At 56.7% G+C, this 26,544-nt stretch overlaps 1 protein-coding gene across 6 annotated transcripts in view; it reads right to left on the reverse strand.

Moving 5' to 3' along the window:
• The window catches only part of AP1B1 (adaptor related protein complex 1 subunit beta 1), a 44,552-nt gene that overhangs the window by 5,120 nt on the left and 12,888 nt on the right, over positions 1–26,544 (reverse strand). For 4 of the 6 annotated variants that reach the window (XM_070475517.1, XM_020907153.2, XM_070475518.1 and 1 more), the window contains exons 2-17: positions 25,066–25,128; positions 21,971–22,076; positions 19,229–19,364; positions 18,017–18,262; positions 16,410–16,600; positions 15,537–15,758; positions 13,593–13,713; positions 13,146–13,241; positions 12,079–12,194; positions 11,637–11,802; positions 6,949–7,047; positions 6,287–6,546; positions 5,557–5,758; positions 4,804–4,824; positions 4,117–4,260; positions 124–269 (exon numbers count right to left, since the gene is read on the reverse strand). In XM_070475517.1, the coding sequence (XP_070331618.1) occupies positions 124–269; positions 4,117–4,260; positions 4,804–4,824; positions 5,557–5,758; positions 6,287–6,546; positions 6,949–7,047; positions 11,637–11,802; positions 12,079–12,194; positions 13,146–13,241; positions 13,593–13,713; positions 15,537–15,758; positions 16,410–16,600; positions 18,017–18,262; positions 19,229–19,364; positions 21,971–22,076; positions 25,066–25,102 (2,309 nt within the window). In that variant the 5' untranslated portion in view covers positions 25,103–25,128. Of the gene's footprint in view, positions 1–123; positions 270–4,116; positions 4,261–4,803; positions 4,825–5,556; positions 5,759–6,286; positions 6,547–6,948; positions 7,048–11,636; positions 11,803–12,078; positions 12,195–13,145; positions 13,242–13,592; positions 13,714–15,536; positions 15,759–16,409; positions 16,601–18,016; positions 18,263–19,228; positions 19,365–21,970; positions 22,077–24,829; positions 24,926–25,065; positions 25,129–26,544 lie in introns of all 6 variants that reach the window. The other 2 variants (XM_070475519.1, XM_020907155.2) reach the window with 2 other exon arrangements.

Below are 26,544 nucleotides of genomic sequence, written 5' to 3' on the forward strand. Positions count from 1 at the left end.
AGCACTGCCTCAGAGAGAGCTGGCCCAGGCGGCAGTTGTGAGGAAGACCCTCCTCCATCAGAAAGCGGGGCCGGGCCGCAGGCCCCAGTGTGGGCCTTCGGTAGGCCAGCCTCAGGAGCTCACCTGTTGCGGTTGAACTGGATTGCAAAGTCGGTCATGACCTGCAGGGCCTTGTTGGTCAGCTGCAGGTCCATGGAGATGGAGCCCGCCTGGCGGGTGAACGTGCCCGAGATCTCCAGCCCTTTGGCCTTCATGGCTGGGAGCCAGACCTGCAGGGAAAACGATGGGGAGGGGGCTGCCACATCCCCCACACCACTGCCCACCTGCGGGTCCGTCCCCTGCCCCCTTCTCTCACACCTGAAGGGGCCTCTCAGATGGACCACACCTGCCTGGACTGCCAGGGGATGACCATGTGAGCCTCGGGATGAGAGGAAGGACCCCGCACGGCCTGCCCGGGGCCCCTGCAGCGGGGTGGCTGCCTGCTGGAGCAGCACGGCACATGGAGGCGCTCGGCGTGCCCAAAGCCTGACCCGAGTCTCCGGAGGTCAGAGCAAGAACAGAATAGGGCTGAGGAAGGTGGAGAGGCCAGCGGGCCCCACGAGCCTCCAGATGAGCCCAGGAGAGAAAGCCCACATGTACCTGGGGCCTGGCCAGAGCCAGAGGACCCCGGGCCATCACAGCCTGTCCTCCTCGCAGACAGCAGGGCTGGCCTTTAACTGTGCCAACAGGCCTGAGCAGGGACAGGACCCAGGAGGACCTCTCGCCTGGCAGGCTTTCCTTGCCTGTTTGGCTGCCCTTGTCCTTGGCCGCTCAGCTCCAGAGCCACCTCCTCCGGGAAACCCATCCCCATGGTCCTTATCCGGGCTCTGCAGCAATGACGTTCTTGCAAATAAACCGTCTCCGCTGTGCCCGGACAGCGCTTCGAGGGGGAGGACTCTGCTTTTCTGTCTTGCATCATTGGCTCAGAGCTTGGTGTGAGACTGGTATTCGGGGAACATCTGCTGAGTGAACGGCATGGACCAAAGCCCTGCCCAGGAGGGACACCCACAGACGCCATCCTGTGGACGCCCAGATGCCTCTCTGGCTGCCATCCTCACCAGGACGGCTCAGCCCCGCCCGAGGCCAGCCTCCCCAGCGGCCCTCCGTCAGTGAGCATGGCCACGGTCACCCCGCCCAGGTCCCGTCAAGGCCCCCTCCTCCCCTGACACCACGTCCTCCGCTCTCCTCTATCCACAGGCACCTCCCGCGGCGGAGCCACCATCAGAGTCCCCAGGTGAGAGGGCAGCCACCCGGGTAGCTGCCCATGTCTTTTTCCTTTTTTTGATTAATTTATTTTTTAAACTGAAGGATAATTTCTACAGAATTTTGTTTTCTGTCAAACATCAACATGAATCAGTCATAGATGTGTGTATGTCTGCCCAAGTCTTCTCTCCCCAATCTCCAGAGCAGCCAAAGCCATCTTCAGAAAGGCAAATCTCATCACGGCACCCTGGAACCCCCTCAGTGGTGCGATGCTTCCACTGCCCACGGCCTCCATGGCCAGATGCCCTCCCTGGGTCAGTGTGCAAGGCTCCTCGGGCCACACACACACACACACACACACACTGGGTCAGTGTGCAAGGCTCCTCGGGGGACACACACACACACACACACACTCTCTCTCCTCTGCTTGGACAGCACACACACACACACTCTCCTCTGCTTGGAAAGCACGCCCCACCCCCACCCCATCCTACTTGCTAACCTGCTCATCCTTCGCTTCCCCAGACAAATCCACAGGCAGAACCTTGGGATTTTAGTAGTGAGCTGTGATTGGGAGCATAGAGAGCACCCCAGGGTGACTGCCCTGCCCCACCCTGCCACCGGGCTTCCTTCCCAGGTTCTTCAGAACTGGCACTATCACCGTCCTGACTGTTAGGGGTGGGATATCGTGTCTCCTGGTCACTGTCGGCTCATGGAGTCTAGAACTGTCAGCTCCTTCTGGCTACAATATTTGAGGAACTTCAAGTTCTTGTACATATGACAGCCTCACCCTCCTTCACCAGGAGGGGCTGGGACTGCAGGCAGGACAAACAATTTGAGGTGGTCACAGTGCTGTGAGAAAGAGGTAGCCTACACAGTCACTACTTCTGGAGGGAGAGCACACCCACATCCCTGGGACTAAAGTGGCAGGGGAAAAGCCCTGCCCATGTTGAAAAGGACTCCTCCTCCAGGCAGCCTGCCCTGATTACTCCTATTCTGGTGATCCCTTCACCTCTCCTTCCAGCTGATACACTCACCTGGTCCTCCACTAAGACAAAGCAGTGATAATACACATTAAAATGAATCTACACGCAGAGGGCAAGCTGATTCTGACAATCATGGCACTGAAGTAGGTACACAGAGGTTTTCAAACACTTTAGGATCGATCACCTAAGGGTCGCGGGCAAGGGCTTTGGTGCCACAGACCTATATTCAGTTCCAGACTGTTGTCACTTATAGCTACAGGACCTTAAAGCAATCAGATTTCTCAACTAGAAAACAGGAACACCAGCGCCACACGGCTGCCAGGAGAACTCTGTGGGCTGGGGGCTGTGCCGTGTGCGTGCACCCCTGCACAGAAGTGGGAGGCCGCTGGTGCTAGGCTTGCCACCAACTGGGGGACCCTCAGGCCCAGATCCTGCAAAAAGGCGTGGCTGGTGGCTCTGGCCACCACCACGGTCGTTTGGCAGGCACACCCAGGGAGGCTGGAGCAGGGCAGGTGCTGGCTGGCAGCTCTCCTCATCATAAGGGACATGTCCCTGGGCCTCTGAAGCCCTGCTGGGTCCTGCTTGGGGAGGGGACCTTGGAAGAGAGAGGGGCGCTGGCTGAGTGTTGCGAGGCTCAGGCCACGTCCGTCCCCTCTCGCAGCTTCCTTGAGGCCAAGGGCCCAGCCCACACCATGCTGTCCCCAGCTCTCCTTCCCTCGCCTGCCCTCACCACTGCCAGCCAGAACCCTTCTCCCCACCGCCCCCATGTCTTGCCAGGCCTCCTTCCAGCCCTACAAAGCCTTCCTGTCCGGCCACCATGAGCAGTCAGAACTCCTCACTGGCTTCTGGCTTCTGCTCTAGCCCTTAAGTTTGGCCTCCACACAGTGGCCAAAGCGATTGCTCTTTAAGCTTGGTTTCTGCTTAAAACCCACCGTGGCTAGGATGGTGAGCAAAACCTCAGAGCTGGGGCCGTGGCCTTGCCAGCTCCCTGCCTCCTCAGTGCTAGTCCAGCCAGGAGTCCGAGGTGGGGTGGGACTACCTGGGTGGCACAGGGGGCATCTGGGGCACCTCCAGGCTGATAATGGGGACAGCTTTAGCTGACTGGGGTCAGGGATGCAGCCGTGGGAATGGCAGGCTTCACCGTGAGCCACTGTCCTGCAGACCCTGAGTATTTTCTGCAGGGTTTCAGCACGCCCGGAAATTCCCAGGAACTTAATGATGGTGAGAATCAGTGGAAGCCTGTTCTCTGTTTTGTCGGGAACTTTCTGGGAGTCGGTCACCACGTCGGAAATGAAAGGCGCCTCCGGCCCATTGCTCACGGCACCTGCGCTGTGGGGCCACAGTGACTGCTCTGCTGCCAAGCCCTGGCAACGCCGTCCCATCTGTCGGGGCGGGCGTGCCCAAGCCTGCACCACACTGAAATGAAGCTTTCTGTTCTCTTCAAGTCTCCTCAGGCGATGACAGCACCTTACCATTTCGGAAATGTTACTAGTAGGCAGAGCTCATTCATTACAAAAGGAGGGGGCGCTATGAAGTGCCCGTCATCAATCTGGGGCACCGGGTCGAGCCACACTGAGAACCACTGACCAGTCACTAGACGGGCTTCTGCTGTTCTCTGGAAGGTGAGCACTCCCCCTCAGCTCCCCATTTTCGCCTTGCTAACTGACTTGATCCGCAGGACTGAGCTCCAGTGACACCTCCTCTGGGAAGCCCTCCCCAGGCCCCCACACCAGGCTCAGCACCCCTTCCCTGTGCTCCTGCTGCTCTCTGCTTCGCTTGATCAACTGCTGCTCCGGGCAACCCGGCTGGCCTGAGCTAGCCCACCCAGCCGGCCACTGAGGGAGCCCACACATCTGCCTCCCGCTTCCCACGGACCCACGGCACTTACTGCTTTGGGAGCCACATAGGATCCCGACAAGGTGCCCACACCGCTGGTCAGGTCAAAGAGGTCACTCAGGCCACTGCCCATGGGCGCTCCTAGGCTGGCCGGTACTGCTGCTGCTGGGGGCGCCACAAAGTTGGGGGCCCCGATCTAGAGGAAGGGGAAAGGGGTCAGAGGCAGGCACGCCAGAGGAAGTACGGCCGCCTGGCCCTTTAGAAGACGGGGGCGGGCAAGAGGGTGTCCTGCAGGGCTGCCTTCAGGTCAACTCTAAGTTGCAGAAACAAGACAGAGTGAGGTGGGTGGAGAGGAGAGGCTGAGCCCTCCCGTGCCCTACAAGCCCCAAGGGAAAGAGCTGGGCACGCTCGCAAACTGACACGCCACGGATAAAAGGGGCACTCGACACAGTGCTGTGAGGGGGCAGTGCTCAGAGACTGGAGCACACCGCAGGATGTCAGAGAGGGCTCATGGGGGCCTCCGGATGACAAGGCAACTTCACAGGAGGGTAATGAGGGTGGGCTGAGGACCTAATGGATGTGGGCACCAGGCAGTCAATGCAGAGGCTGCCAGGGTGCTGGACAGAGGCCAGGGTTAGCAGGGTAAGGGCGATGGCTCTGACACCCCCGCTCTGGGACGCCGGGCGGGTGATCAAGGAGCAGCAGGACGAAGGCTTGGTGGTACAGGGTTGAACCGTACCCCTTCAGGCTCATCCCCCATCTCCCAGCAGAAGCAGGCAGGGTGAAGAGAACAGGCAGCCACATGCAGAGAGAAAGCCAGGAAAGAAGACACAGAGAGACAAGACAGGGAGGAAAGAGGCAGAAGATTAGTCACGGCTGTTCCAACCGACCCCACGGGGCCTGTGCGAGGCTGCCGCGGCCTAGGAGGGGCCCAGGTCTCTACGATGGGCAGCCCCCCGCCCCGCACCCCCAGCCCCACTCGACCACCCTTGTCCTCCTGACGTTCCCTGTGCTGTGGCCTTGGGGACCTGGCCTGGGTCCCACCTCCACCTGGCTCTCCAGCTGCCTGAAGAATCCCGAGACAGCAGGCCATCCCGCCACCGCCATCCTGGGGGAGGGGCTGTCTTGCGTCTCGTGGGCCTCTCTCAGGCCTGCTGGGCGGCTACCCCCGGTTGGTGCCGCATGTGAGGGAGTGGGCGCAGGGGTGGCTCCCCCAGCCTTACAGAGCCAAGGTGCCCGCGGGCCAGACTCAGAGCGTAAGGGAGAACAGCCCCCAGGACTCTTGGGGTTCAGCAGCCCAGCAAGGGGCCAAATCCCGTGTCTGCCACTAAGCAGCTGTGTGCGCTGGGCAGGACATCACCTGACCTCTTTACGCCTCAGCTTCTCACCGATACAGGAGCTACATGATCCCTGGGTGGCGTCTGGCAGAGAAGGTGTTCCTGATCCCTCCCTGAAGACCACCCTTAACCACGTCCAGGCGCCTAGGACGTACCAGGCTGTCAAGGCCGCCGCCAAGCAGGTCCACAGCGCCTATCTGCACCGCGGAGGTGGCCAGGGGTGGGCCGCTGACTGGAGGCCCGAGGTCCAGGTTGAGGAGGTCACCCAGCAGGTCGCCCTGCGTAGGGACGACGTCCAGCTGCTCTCCAGGGGGCGCTCCGGCAGGGGCCGTCTCCGGGCTCTCTGTGCTTTCACTCCTGCTGGGACGTGGGGAGACGCTCAGCAGGGTGGGGAGCAGTGCCGTCTCCAGGAGGCCAGACCCCGTCTCTGGGATCCGCCCCCTCACTGTCCTGGAAGCCTGTCTACACCCCACTTCCTCCCCTTCCCACGCCTGACCCATCTTGCTCCGGGCTGAGGGGAGGGCGGGCCGTCTGTATCCCCCAACTCAGTCCACTTTAAGGTCCCCGGAGGACAGGACAGCCAGGCCAGAAAGCCATGGGAGCCGCGGGGGAGGGACCTGAGCACATTGGGGCCCTGGAGGCGGGCAGAATTGGGTCTGAGCCCAGCCCTGCGGCCTGCGCTCTTCGCCAGGCTCTCAAGCGCTCCCTGCCTCTGGTCCCTCTCTTTAGGGAGGACGCCTCTCAGAGCTGTTATCACCTAACCCACACCTGGTGTGTAGTGCGCATTCACCAGGGCCGCTAGAATCCTAATGCTGCTCAGACTCAGGCCCGAGCACTGTGCTACTGAACCGGGGAGGTGGGCTGGCGACTGGCCCCCGGACTCACGAGGCGGTGCGGGGCGGCAGGCTCTTGTGCACGACGCCCCGGCCTCCCTCCACGAAGGCGCTGGGCGGCTTGTGGTAGACGGAGGCCAGCGTGCCGATGTAGCAGATGAGCTCGTCCAGCAGCGTGGGCTCGATGAGGTCTGTCTCCTCGGAGATGAGCGGCTTCTCGGCCAGCACCACCTCCTTGGCAGCCACGGGGTCTGTGGAGAGCAGGCGCCAGTAGATGTAGCCGCGGTCCCGCAGGTCTGGGTTGTCTGAATCCTGGGAGGTGACGAGAAGGGCGTGAAATGCCAAGCACATGGGTGACGGGGAGGAGGAGCCCCACAACAGGGGGTCACAGGCTCGCTACTTGACTGCCTGAGTGCTGGTGGGAGCCTGCCCCTTTAGGCGCAGAGTGGACGCAACCCAGCCCCCTGGCTCCCCTCAGGCCAGCCTGCCCCTGCCTCCGCTCCCTGCCCCCTGCACGGCCTGCCCTCCCGGTTCTCAGGGACTTCCCTCTGCTCTGGGTTTACAGGCTGGCTCCGCATCGCCCCCACCCCGCCCTCCCTATCTGTCTGACTGAGCTCCCTGAGCTGGGGATTAGGGGCTGGACTCCCGGTCTGGCTCCCTGGGTGGAGGGGTGGAACCAGGGCCAGCTGGGGACGGCAGGGAGGCTGCACCCACCTGCGTGGCCAAGCTGAGGACCTGTTGCACCAGCTCCTGGGTCTCTGTCGGCTTCTTCAGAAAGAGCTTCACGATAGCCGTCAGCAGCTGCAGCTGCACCTGAGGACGGAGAGGCGGCGAGGGGGGAGGGTGAGCTCTGGACCTCAGAAACCGAAAGGGTGTTCAAAGGCCGAGAGCGGCTCTCCTGGGTCTGGGCTGGCCACGCAAACAAGCCAGGCCAGCAGCAGGGTGGCCAGGCCGAGTAGTCTGGACCTTGGCCTGAATGGTCAGAAGGAGCTGGTCACGGAGCTGTGCGGCACCCCAGGCCGGCTGGGGACCGCTGCCCAGCGCTAGGGCCCCAGAAACCCATCAGGGCTCTGGGCCCACGACCGTCAGGAGCTCAGCTCATGGGGGCAATACATGTGCCTGGTGGGCTTACCGGAGACCACCTGCCAACAAGGAGCGAGTGCCAGGGATGCCGGGCAGATGGGGCAACTGGGCCCGCAGAGCCTTCCTCCTGAGGTGGAACGATGCCCGCCCGGCCCCTAGCAGCCCCACCTCCTGCCCGCCCTGTCTGCACCTGAGCACGCCTCCCATCCCCCCTCCCCACTTCTGCAGCTCCAGCTCCCCTTCACTGGTGCCGCCCCACAGTCCTGGCAATGCTTTGCAGCCACCGGGCCGCCCTGCAGCAGCCCCTGAGGGCGGGGTTCGAGTCTGCCCCTGCTGCATCCCTGGCTATCGTTCACTCCAAAGCCTGGCGTGAAATAGGCACTTAAGAGAAACTTGCCAGAAAAAAAAAAAAACACTTGCTGACTAAAAACACACCTCTGAAAAAACAGTTCTCTGCACGCAGCCCTTCCTTAGCCCCATCTCATTTTGTCAGCCCTGGCACAGGAAGACAACCAGAGGCTCCCCAGATGGTGCCACGGACGGGACTGCAGCAGAAGGGTGGTGGCGGGACTGGCAGCAGCGTCTGGGCCCGTCCGAAGAATGGCACTTATGAAAACAAGCAGCGGAGCTGCCTGGTGCGCAGGGCAGGCTGATGCTGGGAGGCAGGAGCATCCAAAGTCCCTGCGCTCTGGGGACACAGAGGCCAACGGTGGAGGAGCAGGCTGGCTGTCTCCAAGAGGCGGCTGGGGACTGGCTTCCAGACCTGGCTCAAGTCCCTGGCCGGGGAGCCGGGAGAAGGCTGCTCACCCTCAGCTGGTGAGGGAGAGGCGCAGCCTACTTCAGGGATTCTTGGGAGCCCTTAAGACACAAGCCATGGCAGCTGACTTGGAGCCAGAGCTAGACAGCACTTCCTCTGAATGCTGATTTCATCACTTCCCAGCTGGTGACCCTGGACAAGTCATTTAACTGCTGAGTCTGCTTCCTCCTTTCTAAAACGGATGAAATGCCTCACAGGGTGGACGGGAAGTCAGCGAGACAACAAATGGAAAGAACCGTGTCCTCTGCCCAAGGCACAACAGCGGTCATGGCTGCTGTCAACACCACCACACCACCACACAGGGACTCTTCACCAAGTTCTCCCCAGCCCCGGGCTGCTGGCTGCCGGCACTCATTCCCCGCTGTCCCTCTGCTGTGCTGCCTGGAACCAAGGCTGAGTCCCTGCCCAATTTCCCCTCCCCCCGCAACACACTCTGAGGCCCGAGTCAGCCTGCAGCTCAGGGCTTGTTGTTGTTCAGCTGCTAAGTCCTGTCTGACTCTCTGCGACCCCACAGACTGCAGCATACCAGGCTCCTCCGTCCTTCACTATCTCCTGGAGTTTGCTCAAATTACTATCCATTGAGTCAGTGATGCTATCTACCCATCTCATCCTCTGTTGTCCCCTTCTTTTGCCCTCCATCTTTCCCAGCATCAGGGTCTTTTCCAATGAGTCAATTCTTTGCATCAGGTAGCCAAAGTACTGGAGCTTCAGCATCAGTCTTTCCAATGAATATTCAGCGCTGATTTCCTTTAGGATTTACCAGTTTGATCTCCTTGCTATCCAAGGGACTCTTCTCCAGCACCACAGTTCAAAAACATCAATTCCTTGGCATTTAGTCTTCTTGATGGTCCAACTCTCACATCGGTATGTGACTACTGGAAAAACCATAGCTTTGACTATACAGACCTTTGTTGGCAAAGTAATATCTCTGCTTTTTAATATGCTGTCTAGGTTTGTCATAGCTTTTCTTCCAAGGAGCAAGTGTCTTTGAATTTCAAGGCTACAGTCACCATCTTCAGTGATTTTGGAGCCCAAGAAAATAAAATCTGTCACTGTTTCCACTTTTTTCCCTTCTATTTGCCATGAAGTGATGGGACTGGATGCCATGATCTTAGTTTTTTGAATGCTGAGTTTCAAGGCAGCTTTTTTACTCTCCTTTTCCACCCTCATCAAGAGGCTCTTTAAAGAAAAAAAAAAAAAAAGAGGTTCTTTAGCTCCTCTTCACTTTCTGCCATTAGTGTGGTGTTATCGGCATATCTGAGGTTGTTGATTATTTCTCCTGGCAGTCTTGATTCCAGCTTGTGATTCATCTAGACTAGCATTTTGCATGATGTACTCTGCATATAAGTTAAATAAGCACGGTAACAGTACACAGCCTTGTCACATTCCTTTCCCAATTTTGAACCAGTCAGTTGTTCCACATCTAGTTCTAACTATTGCTTCTTGACCCATATACAGGTTTCTCAGGAGACAGCCAAGATGGTCTGGTGTTCCCGTCTCTTTAAGAATTTTCCACAGTTTGCTGTGATCCACACAAAGGCTTTAGTATAGACAATGAAGTAGAATTAGATGTTTTTCTGGAAGTCCCTTGTTTTCTCCATGATCCAACAGAAGTTGACAGTTTGATCTCTGCCCCTCCCCTGCCCACGGCTAGAGAAGCTTACAAGCTAGGACGAGGGGGCTCAAAAAGAATCTAAAGTAAGTTCCAAAATCGCAAAGCACTAAGTATTCTTATAAAAGTTCTTGCCTCCCATAAGGCACAGAAAGCGGGCAGTTTATACACACCGAGTCTGAGGACACTCTAGGCTGGCCAGAAGACAAGGAGAGGGTCCCCCGCCCCTACGATGGGATAGTAAACCAGAACCGCCTCTGTGCCACGGCAGTCTGGACACAGCAACCCGGACCGGCAACACGCAGGCCCTCCTACCAGCACCACGCTCCTAAGAACCGGTCCTCCAGCTGCGCCTGAAGACGAGCTTCCCACAGCTCGCTCCCAGCAGAGCTGTCTAAAAGAGCAGAAGGTTGGACACCTACATACCAGTCGGGGACCCTGATTAAACAGGGTCCTTCTGCATAAAGCTAGGAAGCTGTAAAAAGCTCTCACAATGTCAGGGCTTTCAGACGTATTTTTAAGGGAAAAACACAACCTGCTGATCAGTTTGAATCTGCATGGTTTACTATAAGTAATATTTAAAAATAAGTGAGAAGGAAATATATAAACAGTTGGTCCTCATGATTCACACAGGACATACCTGCAAATCTGTCTGCTTGCTAACATTTACTCATGACCAGAAACCCATGCTTATGGCACCTTCACAGTCATTAACAGACTGCAGAGCAGTGAATGTGTGCTTTGCCAGACATATAAGCTCCTGGCTGAGACCAAGTGAGGTGGTGCTCCGTTCTCATGGTAAACGTGCCAGGCTGTTCACAGCTTGGGGCCTTTTGTTGGTGATTTTGCTGTTTACAAGGGGCCCACCCCACCCCAATGTAGAGCTGGAGAGCTCTCTGGGGCTCCTAGGCAGGAAGGCTGAGATATGCCTTTGGAGAAAATACATGTGTCAGATGAGCTTTGTTCAGGCGTGAGTTATAGCTGCTGGCCACGAGTTCAATGCTAATGAATCAACGGAATGTATTAAGCAAGGTGTCTTTAAACAGAAGCACACGTAATGACGTTTATCTTGACCAGTAGATAAACATGCGGTGACTGAAGGTGTGTAGAAACACGACTCTATTTCTCCTGGGAGCAAGGGTTTAGTGTACTAAATCAGAATTTGACTTTATGGAACGTTAAGTATCACAAGTGATGAAAAGTGACTATTTTTTGTCTCTGTGGAGGAACTGGCTGATGTGTTCCTAAACTCACTCTGTCTGGAAGCAACCCACCCACCCTCCCCCCAGAAACCAACAAGTAACATGGTGCTTTCCAGGAGAACTCAAGGCCAGGAGAGTGGCAGGAAACAGAATTTTCACTATATATCCTTTTGTGTCTTTTAGCTTTTGAACTAAGTCAGTGTAGTACCTATCCAACCATAAATACAAAATTAAAACAAACTCAGGACTTCCCTGGTGCCAACGCAGGAGACACAGGTTTGATCCTGGCTCCAGGAAGATCCCACAGGCCCCGGGCAACCAAGCCCACGCACACAACTACTGAGCTCGTGCACCTGGAGCCCGTGCCCACAACGAGAGAAGCCAGCACAACGGGAGCCCGCGCACCGCAGCCGGAGAGTAGCCCCCGACTACTGCACTAGAGCCCCGCATGCAGTCACGAAGATCCAGCAGAGGCAAAAATAAATTAATTAAAAACAACAACAAAACCGAAAACGTCTGCAGCCTTCAGAGCCCTCCACCACAGACTGTCCTCAGGAGCCCCCCTTAGGCACCACAGTGAGGGACGAAAGGGACCACGCCTGTCACCCGTTCACCTCTCACATGAACGTCCCCACGGCGCCAGTGGTATTGGAGGGGCAGGGCCCTGAGGCCCGCAGACGCGCCTCACCTGGGTGCTCTCGTCGTGGAAGCCCTCCAGGAAGCTCTCCAGCAGCTCGTCCGCGTTGTCGATCCGCTCAGCGTACTCGCCCACGATCCAGATCATGGCGGCGCGCGCCTCGGGCTCGTCCAGGGAGTCTAGGTTCTCACACAGTGTGGCGATCACGCTCTCGTACCTGGAGACCAGGGCATGGCCTGTATGTGAGCACCGAGGGTGCCCAGGCTGCCCGTGAGGGGACAAGAGACATGGGCAGCTACTCTACAAGAGCCCGAGAGGCTGGTGGGGAACAGGATATGAGCTTTATCCTTTCCGTTTTGGTTCCTGTTGAGGCCTGGGGAGCAGAGCAGCAGGGATACAAGGAAGAGCAAGCGCTCCCCGTGCTCCTCTTCCCTTCTTCCCCGGCCCCCCAGAACTACAGCGTCCTCACGGGCAGGGAGTGGTGACCACGCACTTGTTGGGGTACTTGCGGAAGATGTCCTTGATGACCACGATGGCTTCCTGCACCACGTAGTTGACTTTGGTCTGGATGAGATCGAGCAGCGTGCTCACGCAGCGCTCGGCAGATTGCTGTGTGGGAAGAGGAGAGCGTGGGCCAGGCCTCGAGGCCACTTCTAGCACAACTTCTGCCTGCCCGCCTAGGTCAAGGGCCCAGTCACACCCTGCCCACGGCAGCAAGTAGGTAACCGGTGAGAAGATGAGTAGAGAATGGTGGCTGGGGGACGGCAGGGGCACTGGGATGCAGAACGAGGCTGAGGGGAAGCCGGCAGAACTTGAGAGCAGGGAGGGCTCTGGAGCTCTCCCAGGCCAAGCCCTGAGGTCAGGGCTTCACTTCTGCTTGTTCCACAGAACGGGCTTCAGTGACCAAAAGCATTTAGGAAGCCTCTGCTGGGACCCGGCCTCCCCACACCCCCTAACTCCAACACACTCTGTCAGACTGTGGGAGCGACTCCTCACTGCCATCAGAGGTGTCAAAGGGGAAATGTCTTGAGAGGCGGGGCTCAAGGGACCCCCTGGCCTCCAGGGACCCATTTAAGGAGCGTTGGGTCAGTGGCCCAAGAACATCTCCAGAGGCAGAGAACATGAGGGATGAAGGGCCAGGACACAGGGGTCTGAGTGACCCTTGACAACTTGGAAAAAAGGGCACAGACAGTTGAATCGTGAAACTTGCTAAAACATTCAGCAGGCAGAGCCCCCTGCCCCAAAGTCCATGAAGTGAAAGCTAAGTCTACTGGGGCCACTATCAGCTTGGGCTGCCCCACCGTCTGCACTAACGCTGCAGGAGATCCCATAATGATGACGGGCTGATTTCACCTGCAGCAACTCAGAGGCCCAAGGGAGATTACAGATGAGGAGGAGCCAAATCTGTAGCGTGGGGGCCTGTGGGGCTCCAGCCGTGACCCTCAGGCCCTGCCGGGTCGTGAGCAGCTGACAGATTCTGTTTGGATCAGACTGGTCTCCTGCCTTCGGACTCCTTGCCCTTCCTCCTTTCTCCCACCCAGGACAGTCTCAGAGGCTCACCTCCACCTTGATGGCACAACGGCCGATGGCGCGCACGGCCTTCCGTACGAAGTCCACATCCACCTCGGTTGCGTACTCTTTCAGCTCCGCCAACACCTGTGGCCCAGACAGAGGAGAGGGAGTCGGGGGGGTCCGGCAGGACACCCTCCCGGAACACCGCTGGGCTGGGGCGAGCACAGACGCAAGCCTGCTGGGATTCTGCCTCCCATTTGAGGCGTGAGTCCTGAGGGAGAGGGAGCTCTCGGTGCCCGAGAGGAAACCAGGGAGGACGGCTCGCCGGGGCTGGACAAGCCTTGTTTCGGGTGATCTAGCCAACGCATCCACTTTGATGGACGGGCGATTAAGTGGTAACAGAAAGAACAGGCTCCTTAATCACAGAAATACCCAATAACATCTGTGGAGAGCTTGCTCATGGCGCCCAGGGCCCGGACACCACCCTCTGCTGACCTGGGCGATGTTGGCCTGGGAGGCCAGGCGGATCATGATGTCTAGCTTCTCCAGCTTCACGTAGATGGGGTCATTGTACTTCACAAAGAACACCTTCATCTCGTGCTTCAGGATCTCAGGCCTGGGGGCGGGCGAGGGTGCCCAAAGAGCAAAGAGCAGGTCAGGGGCCCCTCAACTGCTGGGGCATTTCTGGGGTCGGACGTACAGCCTGATATCCGTGGAGGCAGTGACTCCCATGGCCACACGCTACTGGGCAGGGGACCTGTGACCAGGGTTCTGACCAGCTCCTGCGTGTCCAACCACATCCCAGGAAAGAAACAAGAAACACTTCATATTCAGGAGGTCGCAGGCACCAGGGAATGGGCTTGGAAGTCAGGCCTCAGTTTCAATTCTAACTGGTGACCTCAGGCCTTCTCACTCATGAGACAGGAAGCAATCTGTCAGAAACGTTACCATCACAGGCCTGTGCTGCTAGTCCTAGAAAGGCCTGGCATCTGGGAACCTGGCTCTCGAGAGTGCACCCACTGTTCCCAAGTAGGACACAGGGGGCTGACTGTGCCTTGACTCACAGGGGAGGGAGCTCAGGAGGCTGGCGCAAGGACTCCTCCGAGGCCACCTGGCTTTCTCCTTATGATCCAGCTGTACAGCCTAACCAGGCCAATAAACCTCAGCCACGGAGACGATACGCTGTCTCCTGTGAGTCCTAGTGAATCTCTGAATGCGTGTGTGGGGGTCCTGGGGACCCCAACAAGGACACCTACATGAGAGGCAGATACAAAGCACGTGGCATGATGCATGCCTGCTTTAGAGAAGGCACTCACTGTCAGAAGTGTCCGTGCTCCTCCCTCAATCGGCACTTCCTGCCTCCTTTTCCCAGCTGAGGAAACCTGAGGGGGAGCGGCCTGCCCTGCGTCACACATCTAGTGCTAACTGGGGCGGGAGTGAGATGAGAGTCACCACCCCTACCTGGCTCCTACTCCCACGGCCTGTCCACAAGAGAGAGGAGGAATAGAACAGTGATGAGGGGAGAAGACACAGCGGGAGGAAGGAGGGGCCCTGAGCCCCTGGTGCTGCTGAGCAGGCTGCGATGGGGTGGGAGGGCTCCTGGTGACGCAGGGGCCTCGGCCGTGCTGGGTGGGGGCGGTGGGGTCCCTCACTGGACGGCTGGAGAGGTGGTTTCCACCATCAGGACTCAGCACTAGCTGCCCAGCACACATGGGGCCCAGGCCTGGTGGTGCTTCTGAATTAGCTGCTGATGGAGCTGTTTGACCAGAGAGGCTGGAAGCTGAACTGCAGAATCTGCCCTGCCTCACCCCCAGCACGCCGCTGCCCGGCCCCTCCCAGGATGGTTCACGGCTTGCTCGCCCCACCCACCCTGGTGCCTTCCCTTAGAAGCAGCGGCTCACTGCTGTGGTCATCCCTGCGGGGTAGACAGAAACGGGTGCTCTGCACTCCGAGCGGCCCTAAAGCTGATGCAGAGTCCATGTCGCCCTCTAGCCTCCAGAGCTTGGACTCCTTCCCCAGCAAGAAGGCATGCGCACACACCACCTTACACCCTGCTTCAGAAGGACTATGGGGGCTCAGACCAGCCACTGTCTGTGGTTAAGAAGTGCGTGCTAGCCTCTACCTGCCCAGGCTAAGCCAAGGCTTCTCAGCCTCTCACTGCTGGTGTTCTGGGGGTGGGGGTGGGGCGGTCGCTCCTGTGCACCATAGGCTGTGGAGCAGCCTCCCCGCTTCCACCCCTAGATGCCAGCAGCAGCAGCCCCCATGATGACAACCAAGAATGTCTCCAGATGCTGCCAAATGTCCCCTGTGGGACAAAGATACCAGTGGCTAGGAATCCCTGGTGTAAGCCGTTGAGATACCCTATCCAGTGACAGGCCAGTCTCCCTTCGGAGCCCCCGTTCTCAGCAGAGACCGCCCCCTCCCAAGCAGTCCCACTACCTCTTCTGCACGATGAGGTTGATGTTTCTCAGGGCCACATACTGCAGCTCAGGCTCGGCCGACAGCAGCGTGACCAGGGGCGGCGCCAGCTTCTTGAGCAGCGTGCCGTAGTAGTCGAGGTCCTTGGACAGCATCTCCATGAACTTCATCAGCACCTTCACGGCCGACAGCACCACGGCAGAGTTGGCGTGGGACAGCCTGGGGGTGACCCGCTCACAGATGCTGCGGTCCGTTCCAAGGGGGGCAGACAGGAGAGACAAACGGGGGAAGCACCCTGTTTTTAGTTATCAGACAGCATGTCTCCTGAGGAGGGAGATCTAGATCCCGGTTCTCCTTCCTGCAGGTCAAAACCACCCGGAGCCTGAGTTTCCTCATCTAAAACACGGGAGAGGAAAATGCCAACTGCACACGGTTGCTGGGAGCTTAACTGAGACAGTGTGTGTCCAGCACTGAGCACAGTGCCTAGCAGTCAGTAAGTACTGGAGAAATGTCAACTCCCTGCCTTCTGTCGTGAGGGCACTCAAAGCGGGCAGGGCCCCATGCTGGTTAGCACCAACAGTCAGGGGAGACCTGGCCGGGAGACCTGTGACCTCCTCCACCTCCCTGTGAACCAGAGACAAGAATGAAGCTGCTCTAAAGATGATCACACGCGGGGGAAGCGCCCAGCAGAACCCCAGGCACCCAGTGGGATTCAGTAAATGGTGGCTCTCATGCTGTCCACCTCCCGCCTGAGTCTGCAGTGACCGACGTCTCTCGTCAGCTGCCTGAGCAGGCCCTGGGTTCTGTTCTGCACCCTCAGTGAGCAGAGGGCTGACTGCCTGGCTCTGGGTCTGAGGACGCTCTGTGGGGTGAGGCCCTGGAGAGAGGGCTCACCTCTGGGCCTCCCGGTCGTCCTTGGGTGTGTAGCTGGCCAGGCAGTCCAGGATGAAGATCTGGCCCCACTCGGTGCACTCGTTCAGGGCTGTGAGCAGCTTGTTGATAGACTGCGGGTTCAGGTCGAGCAGGTTGCTGCTGGGGTGAGACTCGGCGATCTCCGAGAGGGCGGCCACCGCGTTCGCCACCACCTGTGGGGAGGGTGCAGGAGGCAGAGGCTGGGGCGCTGCTCACAGGCCAGGGTAGCAGGCAGCTCATGTCAGTGGCCAGTCAGAGCGCAAGCACCCTGAAAGGGGTATGACCCGAAGGGCAAGGTCTGGAGCACTGAGACCCACTGCAGGCACCCGCTCCACTGACTCCTCTGTGAGCTGAAACTAAGCGTGCCCGCCATTAAAGAAAACCACAACAAGAGAGAGCTCCTCAGGGTTCCTGGCAAAAGAAAGCAACCTAACACACAGTCACACTCTGCCAGCTACAGCAGCTCGCCGCGGGCTTGACAACCGTGCCTCTCAGAGCCAGAAGCATCCTGCGGAGCCCCTCGGGGCGGTGGGCACAGCTGGGCGCTGGAGCACAGAGGGGTCCAGGTGAAGCTCCGGGCCCACAACCATTTCCTCCACGAGAGCCGCTGTTCCCACAGGGGTGCTGCATGGTTTTCAACTCTCCCCTAACCAAGCAGCGCTCCACAGCATCCCGGTACTGGCCACTGGGCGCCCACCTGCGATGGGTGTCTCAGAGGGACACAGAATGAGATGTCTGGGGGGGCAGGTTGTACGTTTCATTTTAAACATGGCCCCACTGTTCTCCAACGGAGAAGGCAATGGCAAGCCACTGCAGTACTCTTGCCTGGAGAATCCCATGGACGGAGGAGCCTGGTGGGCTGCAGTCCATGGGGTCGCTACGAGTCAGACACAACTGAGCGACTTCACTTTCACGCATTGGAGAAGGAAATGGCAACTCACTCCAGTGTTCCTGTCTGGAGAATCCCAGGGACGGGGGAGCCTGGTGGGCTGCCATCTATGGGGTTGCACAGAGTCGGACACGACTGAAGTGACTTAGAAGTAGCAGCAACTGTTCTCCAAACTGCAGCCACCGCCACCATGAGGAGTCAGCTCCCCTCCCAGACATGCACTGAGCCCGGTGCGTCAGGCTACGCTACTCCCAGGGTGAGCCTCTGCGGCCCTGCAAGAAGTGGGGAGGGGAGCCCCTCCAGGTCAGAGCTCTCTGATGGTCTTGGTGAGAGGAGAGTGATGACAACAGTGACTGGAACGGGGAGGAGGGCACAGCCGCTGTGCACCAGGCTATGCCAGGCACACCACCTTCAACACTCCCGACAGCCATGCAGAAATAGATCCAGCCTACTGAGAAAGAAAGGAGGGCTCGGGAAGGTCAAGCAGCTTGCCCGTGGCCACACAGCTTCTTAGAGAAGCTGCGCAGACACACTCACTCCAAAGATGGCGCCCAAACCAATGCGGGTAGGAGAGCAGCTAGCCCACCTGCAGGGCTCTGCCTGCCCAGAACCGGGGCTGCCTGGTGGAGGCCCAAAGCCCAGGGCTTCCCAAGCAACCCTGAGGGTGGTGGAGGTGGCACAGCAGGCAGCAGAGACTCACCATGGGGTTAGAGTCAGAGATGAGGTCTTTGAGGGTGTCCAAGAAGCCCTGGTCCTCTACCAGCTGGGCATTGATGTCGTGGAGCTTGGCCACGCACACGGCCGCTGTCTTGCGCACGTAGGGGTCCTCGTCCTTCAGGCACTTCCGGAGTGGCTCGCATAGGTACTCTGTGATCTTGTCAACGCGGATGCAGCCCATGGTCCGTACCGCCAGGGCCCGGATGAGGGGGTTGGGGTCCTCACAGTCCTGAGGGGAACCAGCCATTGGCCAGGGGCAGGGGCAGGTTGAGCAACACCAGATGGCTGCTATGGGCCTCCCCCTGACTGCAGACAACATCAAAACGAAGGGTATGTGTGGGCACCTGGGCCTCCGTGGTGGCTTAGGTAAAGAATCCACCTGACACTGCAGGACACACAAGAGGTACCAGTTCAATCCCCAGATCAGGAAGATCCCCTGGAGAAGGAAGTGGCAACCCACTCCAGCATTCTTGCCTGGGAAACCCCATGGACACAGAAGGCTGGCGGGCTACAGTCTATGGGGTCACAAAGAGTTGGACATGACTGAAGTGACCGAACACAGCTACACACAGAGGCACCTAGCATCTGCCAGATAGCAGGCTTTGCACAGTTCCCTCTGATACTCAGAGCAGACAGGCAATGCTATTCCCATTTCACACGTGAGGGAGCTGAGGCCCTCAGGAGGGTCAGGAGTTCAGCCGGTCACAGAGCAGAGCCACAATCTGAGCTGCATCCACCCAGCACGACAACCCTCAATTTTCCTACCGGGATACAGAACCCCCATTCACCCACATGTGGGTACAGACAAGGTTGGGAAGCTAAGGTTTTAAAGGTGTGCAGAGCTAACAGTGTGAGCCCCTGCTTATCCCCCCCTTGGAGGACAGAACATGCAGAAGGGGCCAAGGTCCATCAGGGCAGCGGGAGGCCTTGAGACACAGGCTGCGTCCTGGGACTGTAAACGATACGGGGCCATGGGGACCCACGGGCCTGGGGCAGCGTGTGGGAATGAGTCAGCAGGCTCTGTGGCACCTCATTTTCTAGAGACAGTGGGAGCCCTCCACTGGGGGAAGAGCCCCCAAGCAGGGAGTCAGACGGGCGGAAAGGAGCCTCCGTGTTTCTACCCTGGGCTGTGGCGCCGCACCCAGGGAGACTGAGCGGTGAGCGGCCCTCCCAGCCCCGCCCAGCTCCTCCGCACCTTCACAAAGGTGTTGACAGCCATGATGGCCATGTCGGGCTGACTCTTGGCGTAGTTCATCAAGTACAGGTACACCAGCTTCTTCAGCTCCAGGTTGTCCGTCTGCATACAGTTCACCACGTCGGGGAAGAGGGCACTGGAAGGTCAGAGCCACGTCAGTGTGGGGAAGCCCAAAGAAAAGAAGAGGAGGACTCTTCGGGCAGCTGATGGGGGCTGGGGAGGAGGGGGTGTGGAAAGGGAGCAGAAAACCTAACAGGACTTCCCAGTAAAGGCAGGGCACAAGCTCCGTCACCCTGAGCATCTGTTGGTAGAAATGGAATTCCAGAGGTTGATTTTAAAAGCTAAAACGTCCTCTGGTCTTTTCACAAGTTTCATACATGAGCTCTGGAATCTATCAGACCTGGCTCAAAGCCAGCTCTGCCTCATGCTGGCTGTATCAAGATAGGAAAATTTCTGTATCCCCCATTTTGATTTTCTCAAAGAAATCGAAAATTTCTCAAAGAAATTTCTCAAAGAAAGAGAAATAACAAATTCTGTTTCACAGGGCCCTTATTATAACTAAAGAGATAACAAACTTAAGGGTGTCTAGCCCTTGACACTTAGGAGGTGCTACAGAAATGAAAATGATTGTTTTTCCTTCTCTGATACTTGACGTGGCCACTTGTATCAGGCTGCTGGTTGCAGAGGGCTCAGGGAGCAGGGCTGGGCTGGACCGTGGACACTAGAAGGCACTCTCTAAAAACCAGCCCACATGCACAGGGCACACACCACAAGCCAGGCTTGCTGCTAAGGGCTTTTCACGTGATCTCGTTTAAGAGCCCTGAGAACCCTGTAGATTATCCCCAATTTACACAAGACAAAGCTGAGGCTCACAAACGACAAGTAACTGCCTAAGGTGCCAGGCTGAGTCCAAAGCCTGTGCTCATGAGTGCTGATATACTGGGCAGAACCCTTCCCAACATGGTAACCACAGTCCTGGGGTCACAGGCTCCTTGAGATGTGAAATATAATTAGTGGTCGGTTCTCTGTCTCTGAAATTATCACCTCCTCTTCTCAATTTTCGTGACTTTATGGGCAAAGACATGGGAACAGAAACTTAAGAGGGGGAAAGTGAGTTTCTTGAGCCTGGAGAGGCAGGCAGGTCCAGTTGCTGAAGCTGCCACATGACCCTGGAAGACGCCAGGCCAGGAAGGGGGGAGCTGAGAGCCCGCCTCGCTCTCCTGGTCTGTCATATCAGCAGAAGCTTATCAGACAGAGAACAAAGGTGCCTCCTCTGTGACAGGCAGGGGTTCTAACTGAAGGAGAGCAACATGGTCCTAGGAGGAATGTGTCTTGGAAGGAGGCCTGGTTTTCCAGCAGATGCCGGATCCCTCTGCCGCTCTGTCCTCCACAGATTTCTCTGCAGAACTGCCTCTCCTGTGACGCTGTGAGGAGGTCCCTTGCTGAGCGTGGCGATGGGACAGGGCAATCCCCGGAGAAGCCTGGAGCAGTAGGGTCCTGCTTAAGGATCCAGATGGGGAGCGGCTCCCTGTTAGCACCCAGGCCTACCAGGCATGGGCTGGAGACCGTAAGGGCGCAGCAGAGAGGAAATGGAGGAAAGCACCCTGGGCCTGGATTTTAGAAGCGTGAGTCTGCTTTCACCACCACCCAGGCTGCCCACGTGGCCCCTGGGCAGTCACTGCTTCTGGTTTCTTTGGCAGGAGAGCCTCCCTTACCTACAGGATACAAGGGACTGCAAGGAAAACACCTAAACGTGTTCTCCGACTCTCACTCTGCCAGTGTTAAGTGTCATAAAACCTAACCCTGTCCCTGGGGACCTGGCAGTGTGGTGGAAAGGGAAGCACAAGCTCATGTAAGACGAAGACAGTCTAGGGAATTCCACCACGGTCCAGTAGTCAGGACTTGGTGCTCTCACGGCCAGGGACCTGGGTTCAATCCCTGGTGAAGGAACTAAGATCCCTGAAACCAGGCAGTGAGGCCAAAGAAACAGTAATAAAAATAAGAACAACATCTAGAACTTAGGATTAGCAATGGGAACACAGCAAGTGCTGTGTATTCAGGGCGTGATGAGGGTGGTGGCGAGGTAGATGGAAAACAGGAAGGGACATTCCAGGCTGGGAAGATGCGTGAACAGCGGCGTGGCCACAAGTCTACATGTGACCTGCTCTAGCAACAGATGCACGCCAAAGGGTGAACCTGAACAAGCCCGACCTGCAGGTGGGCTTTACCTGCACAGTGTTTATTTCTTCAGTGCAGGATCTGAGGTCCCCGGCCAAGGATGGAAACCGGGCTCGGAGCAGTGAGAGCACTGAGTCTTAACCATGGGGTTGCCAGGGAATTTCCTCATCTGGCAATCTAAAACAGGGAGATTTAAAATGAAAAATCCAGATTTCCCGTTCTTTTTAAAAACCAAAAGACCTGGCTACACTGGGGTCATTTCCCCAGCAGCAATGTCCTCTGGAGTTCCTGACGGGGCGCGCACCACATTCACTTTGCTGTCCCCTGCCTTCTCAACCCAGCCCACTTCACTTGCTCCATGACTGCCTGACCCCATCAGCATCTGAGCACATGACCCCTCTGCAAACAAAACTTGTTGTCTGGAAAGGAGGTTTGTGAAGAGAATGACACACGGGCAGACCCGGGTCCTTAGGGATGCCTAAAAGGGGGGATCTGAACTGGACCCAAGCTTGAAAGCCCCCCTCTTCCAGCACCCACAGCCGCAGCCGGCCCACCCCTGCACACCTGACATCTTTGCCCACAGTCATGGACGCGATCACTTTCTTCACCGCCTCCTTCTTCTTCTCCTTCTTGTCACTGTTCAGCTCCGCCTTCAGCTCAAAGATCTCCCCTAAAAAAGGAGGCAGTGTGAGTGATCTATCTCCACCTGCCAGGGGGCCATGCCCAGTCCCCAACCTCCCAAAGAACGGGAAGGAGGCAGGGAAGACACTCTGCTGCCCGCTGAGGGCAGTTTGTGGTCCTGGGCGCGGTGGGGCAGGCAGCAGAGGATGGAAGCCTGGAGGTCACGCTGAACTGAGGGGAGAGGAACCATGGAAGCTGTGGAGACAAGAACAGTGCGGACAGGTCCTGTTCAGCTAGACAGCTAAAAAACATACAGAGCAGTGTAGGGTTCTCCTCAGCCACCGCACCCAGCGCGGGATGGAACCTGGGGACGGGAGGTTTGAGTGGGGAGAGCAGGATCTGCTCAATTCCCACACATGGCTTTTCCTGTTTTCCTAGAGCCTCGAGTTAAAAGAGCTCACTCAGGGTTTCATTTCCTGAGCCACAAGTGGTGGCTCAGATCTGAAAATGGGACTTCAGCTGGCCCACATGGGCTCCGGGGCTTGATAAACCGTTCCTAAGAACTTGAGGATGGGAAAAAAGCAGGTGAGGAAGCAGGCCTGTTCAAGGCGCTGCCGTGGACAGGGAAGCAGGCTCCTGACAGCCCCAGTGGCAGGTTAAGGGTCAGATGGCAGCGTGAGACAGGCCGCCTGCCCTCAACACAGCTGCAGCCTGCCTTCCTGAGCCTTCTCCTAACCCCAGGCGCCTCCGTAACTTCTTCCAGGCCTCTTCTCATTTCACCCTCACAATAGCTCCATACTTTCCCCCATTTTGCAAATGAGCAAATGGAGAATAGAAGAGGTTCAGGAAGTAGACAAGTGACACAGCCATGAGAAGGAAGGCCAAGATTCAAAACCAGGTCTGCCAGCTCCAGAGCCTGTGTGCTCTGGCCAACCCAGGACATTCACTCTCCTTCTCTGAACGCACTTCCTCGTCTACACCCTCGGCCTCACCTGGGCCCTTGAAGTTTCTCCCATAACAGTGGCGAAACACTCAGCTCAGTGCCTGGCGCTCAGTGGCCAGCATGAAAGGTGGCCGTGATTATTACTAACTTGCCACATGACTCTCTTTGTCTGGGCTCCCTTTTTTGTAGGAGCGTCCCAGACTACCCTCTCAGGTTGCTCGGGGTGGGGGTGAAGCAGAAACTATCAAGGGCAGGGGAAGTGCTAGAGGAAGTTCTGGATGGATTTACAAGGAAAAAAAAACACAAAAAACAGGTTTTTTTTCGTTGTTCTTTTTCTTTTTAATGACTGAACAATATGGTGCTCAGCAAAGTACTTGTGATGGGAGGCAGTAAACAGGTCAACTGAGAACACTCAGGCAGCGCAGCTGGGAAAGGCCACACTGAGGAAACGGCTCAGCAGAGCCGGGAGGAATCTGCAGAGTCTGCAGTTCAAACCCAAGGCTCTGGAGCGCTGAGGGGACATGTGCCCTTCTCCTCCAGGAGACCGGGGGCTGTGCGTCCCTGATGCGGGGTCCGACAGACCCCGGGGCCCGCCCTGAGCCCTGTTGCCCGATGCCCCTGCTTTTGCTTGAGATGTTAGCCAGCTTCAGGACGACGGGGAGTCAACTGACGGATCGAGGCCCAGGTCTCCCCAGCCCCAAGAAGGCTAGTGCAGTGAGCCCGGAATCTGCCTGCTTCCGAAACGTCTCCTTGTGATGGGCCCGAATCCAGTCAGCCACCAAGCCCTCCTCCTCAGTCACACACCAGGCACCCGTTCCCCCCCAGCAGCACCCCGGCCTTCCTCCCCAGCTCAGGCAACACCATCTCCCATGCGAGCTGCGGTTCTGCCTCCCCCAGCCTCATCACCTACTTTGATCCTTAATTAGAATCTGACCCTGATCTCTTTTTGCCTAAAACCATCACTGATGTCAAGTTTGGTCCCAGACATTTCCCTAGACTTTCTCCTCAAAAGAAAACCCACAAAACCCACACACTGACACCCCAATACTCTCAGCACTGTTCCCCCCGCCCCCCACCTCCAGGTGGCCTGGTTCACCAGGCCCTGTATACCTCTCCACCTCTCCTTCCATCCCACTCTTCAGTAACTTGGGCCAGGCTTCCCTTTCCCTGGATGGACCCTGGGCCCAGCACCTTTCCCTCCCCTCCCCCCTTTACCTGGCTAGCTCCACACTGGCCCCTCCCATATCACAGCACCCACAGCCATTTAGAGTGATTACTACTTAATAAACTGCCCTCTCTGCCCAACAGCAAGCAAAGCCAGGCCAGACTCCATGCGTCTCCTCCAACGCACACGGCAGAGAGTCGGGGAAAGTGGCTGGCTGGAGAAACGAACGCCTGATGCGCAGGTCCTGGCTCCGCTGACCCAAGGACAGACTCTCCTCATCTGTTCAGGAGGTGAGCGCTAATCTCACTTGGATGGAAGGAAGGAGGAAGGAAGGGCCAGACAGAAAGATGTTTACAGGGATAAAGTGCACTTGTCAGCCACTACAGCAAATTCCACTTCCTGAAAAGCAGAAACAACTCCAACACCCAACAATACAAGGCTAGCAAATTTCAAGGCAGCAGCTCAACAGACTTGAGTCTTCAGAGCTGTGGGGAAGTGATTATGACACTGTCAGACGAAAAACAGGGTATAAACTCTGACTCCAACCACGTGAGACACATGCTCAAGGGTAAGGACCAGAGAAGCACAGTTATCACTGCGGAACTGCTGACAGGACTGTGTGCTTCCTTTCCTCTGGAGGTGGGAAAAGTCCCTCATTTCAGACAACTCAAAGCCATGAGGAATGAAAGAGGACCTTTTCCCTCTATACTTGGAGCTAATGCCTTTTCCTTCTGGAATTCTGAAGGAAGCGGTCAACTTCTTACACCATCAGCAGTTCAAATTTCCGGATCTACAAGGTTAAAAACACTCTGTGTGATTCTTGCCACTCATTTCCAGGCCTCCACCCGCCCTCACCCCCAACTCCTGCAGGGAGCAAGCAGAAATATAGGGCAGAGACAGGAGAAGATCCCACAATGAAACAAACAGTACCTTTCTTAGTCGTGGTGAAATACTTGGAGTCCGTCATTTTGGTCCCTTATCTGTGGCCAGACTCTGCAAGACAGAAGAAAAGGTGACTTGCCCTGTGTTCCATTCCGTTTTGATTTCACAGGAGGGGAGGATGATCCAGTGCAGGCATAGCAAGGAAGAGAGCTTCTCATGGCTTTACTGGGCGACATGAGCTGCTGGATGGTAGCTGACTGGATTCTGGAAGGCAACTCTGAAGGGTCTATCACATTTTTTAATGTGCATATCCTTTGGCCCAGCAATTTTACTCCTAGGAATCTCTCCCATGGAAATACCTGCACAGGAAATGAGGGTTTTACACTCCACAGTACTGTCTGTAACAATATGCCACTGGAAATAAGTGCCCACGAATAAGGGAATGGCTCAACACTTGTAAGAGTCCCGGGATGAAAAAGCACCTAGCGATCATGGTTACAGCAACTCCTACGTGGCGCTCACTCTGTCTAGCACTGTGTTAAGTGCTCTGCACACGGGGGCTCATCACAGCCTCAGGAAGGTACCATCACTGCCTATAGAGTCAAAAGTGCTTGGAAAACACCGAGTTTGAAAAGCTAGGGGGGACTTCTCTCCCCAGCTGTTTTCAGGCTTCTCTAACAGTGACAGGCATGAAACTTCTCTAGAGAGGGAATCGGGACACTGCAAGCTCCACAGCACTCTCCAAACCTAACTGGCTAGTTTTCTCAAAGCATCTCTCAGGACACCTCCTAACATAAAACTCATGGTGTGAAGTGCTGGTCTAAGGCAACAAGGCAAAGAGAGCACCACGGCCCTCTCGTTCATTCAACATTTACTGAGCACTGACCACGTGGAACCTCGATAGTTCTTCTTGGTCAACATATGAGAGACAAGCGAAGCCACAAAGGAGCCAAGTACCCCAGGTACATGGCAGAGGCTTCTGGGGTTGTTCTAACATTTATTAAGAAGCTATCACTGGGGACTTCCGGTGGTCCAGTGGTTAAGGCTCTGCAAATCCAAGCAGGGGCATGAGTCTGATCCCTGGTTGGGGGACTAACATCCCATAAGATGTGTTCTGTGACAAAAAATAAAAAATAAAAAGCTATCATTTACTGAACTCCTATTAAAAGCCAGGGGCTTTATACCCATTATCTCATTTAATCCTACCAATAAGGTAACTGTTTTTATCCTCTTTTATAGATGAGGAAGCTAAGGCTCAGGGATGTCAGGTAATTTGCCCAAGGTCACGTGGCTTGTAAGTGACTGGACTGGGAGGCATTTCAGGTCCCTCTGAGCTCAGCACCTGTGCTCTATGGATGCAGAATTCTCCTTCCCCCAGGTGGGAGCAAGGACAGACCCTGACAGTGGCTTAGTTACTCGGTCCAAAAATCCATCACACTTTCAACTTCCAGTCCAACCTATAGTTTCACATGGTACAGAAAACCACACAACCCCAAAAACAGACATGTGAATGGAGAAAACTCACTC

This window comes from Odocoileus virginianus, chromosome 12, assembly GCF_023699985.2.
Source record: "Odocoileus virginianus isolate 20LAN1187 ecotype Illinois chromosome 12, Ovbor_1.2, whole genome shotgun sequence".
NCBI lineage: Eukaryota > Metazoa > Chordata > Mammalia > Artiodactyla > Cervidae > Odocoileus > Odocoileus virginianus.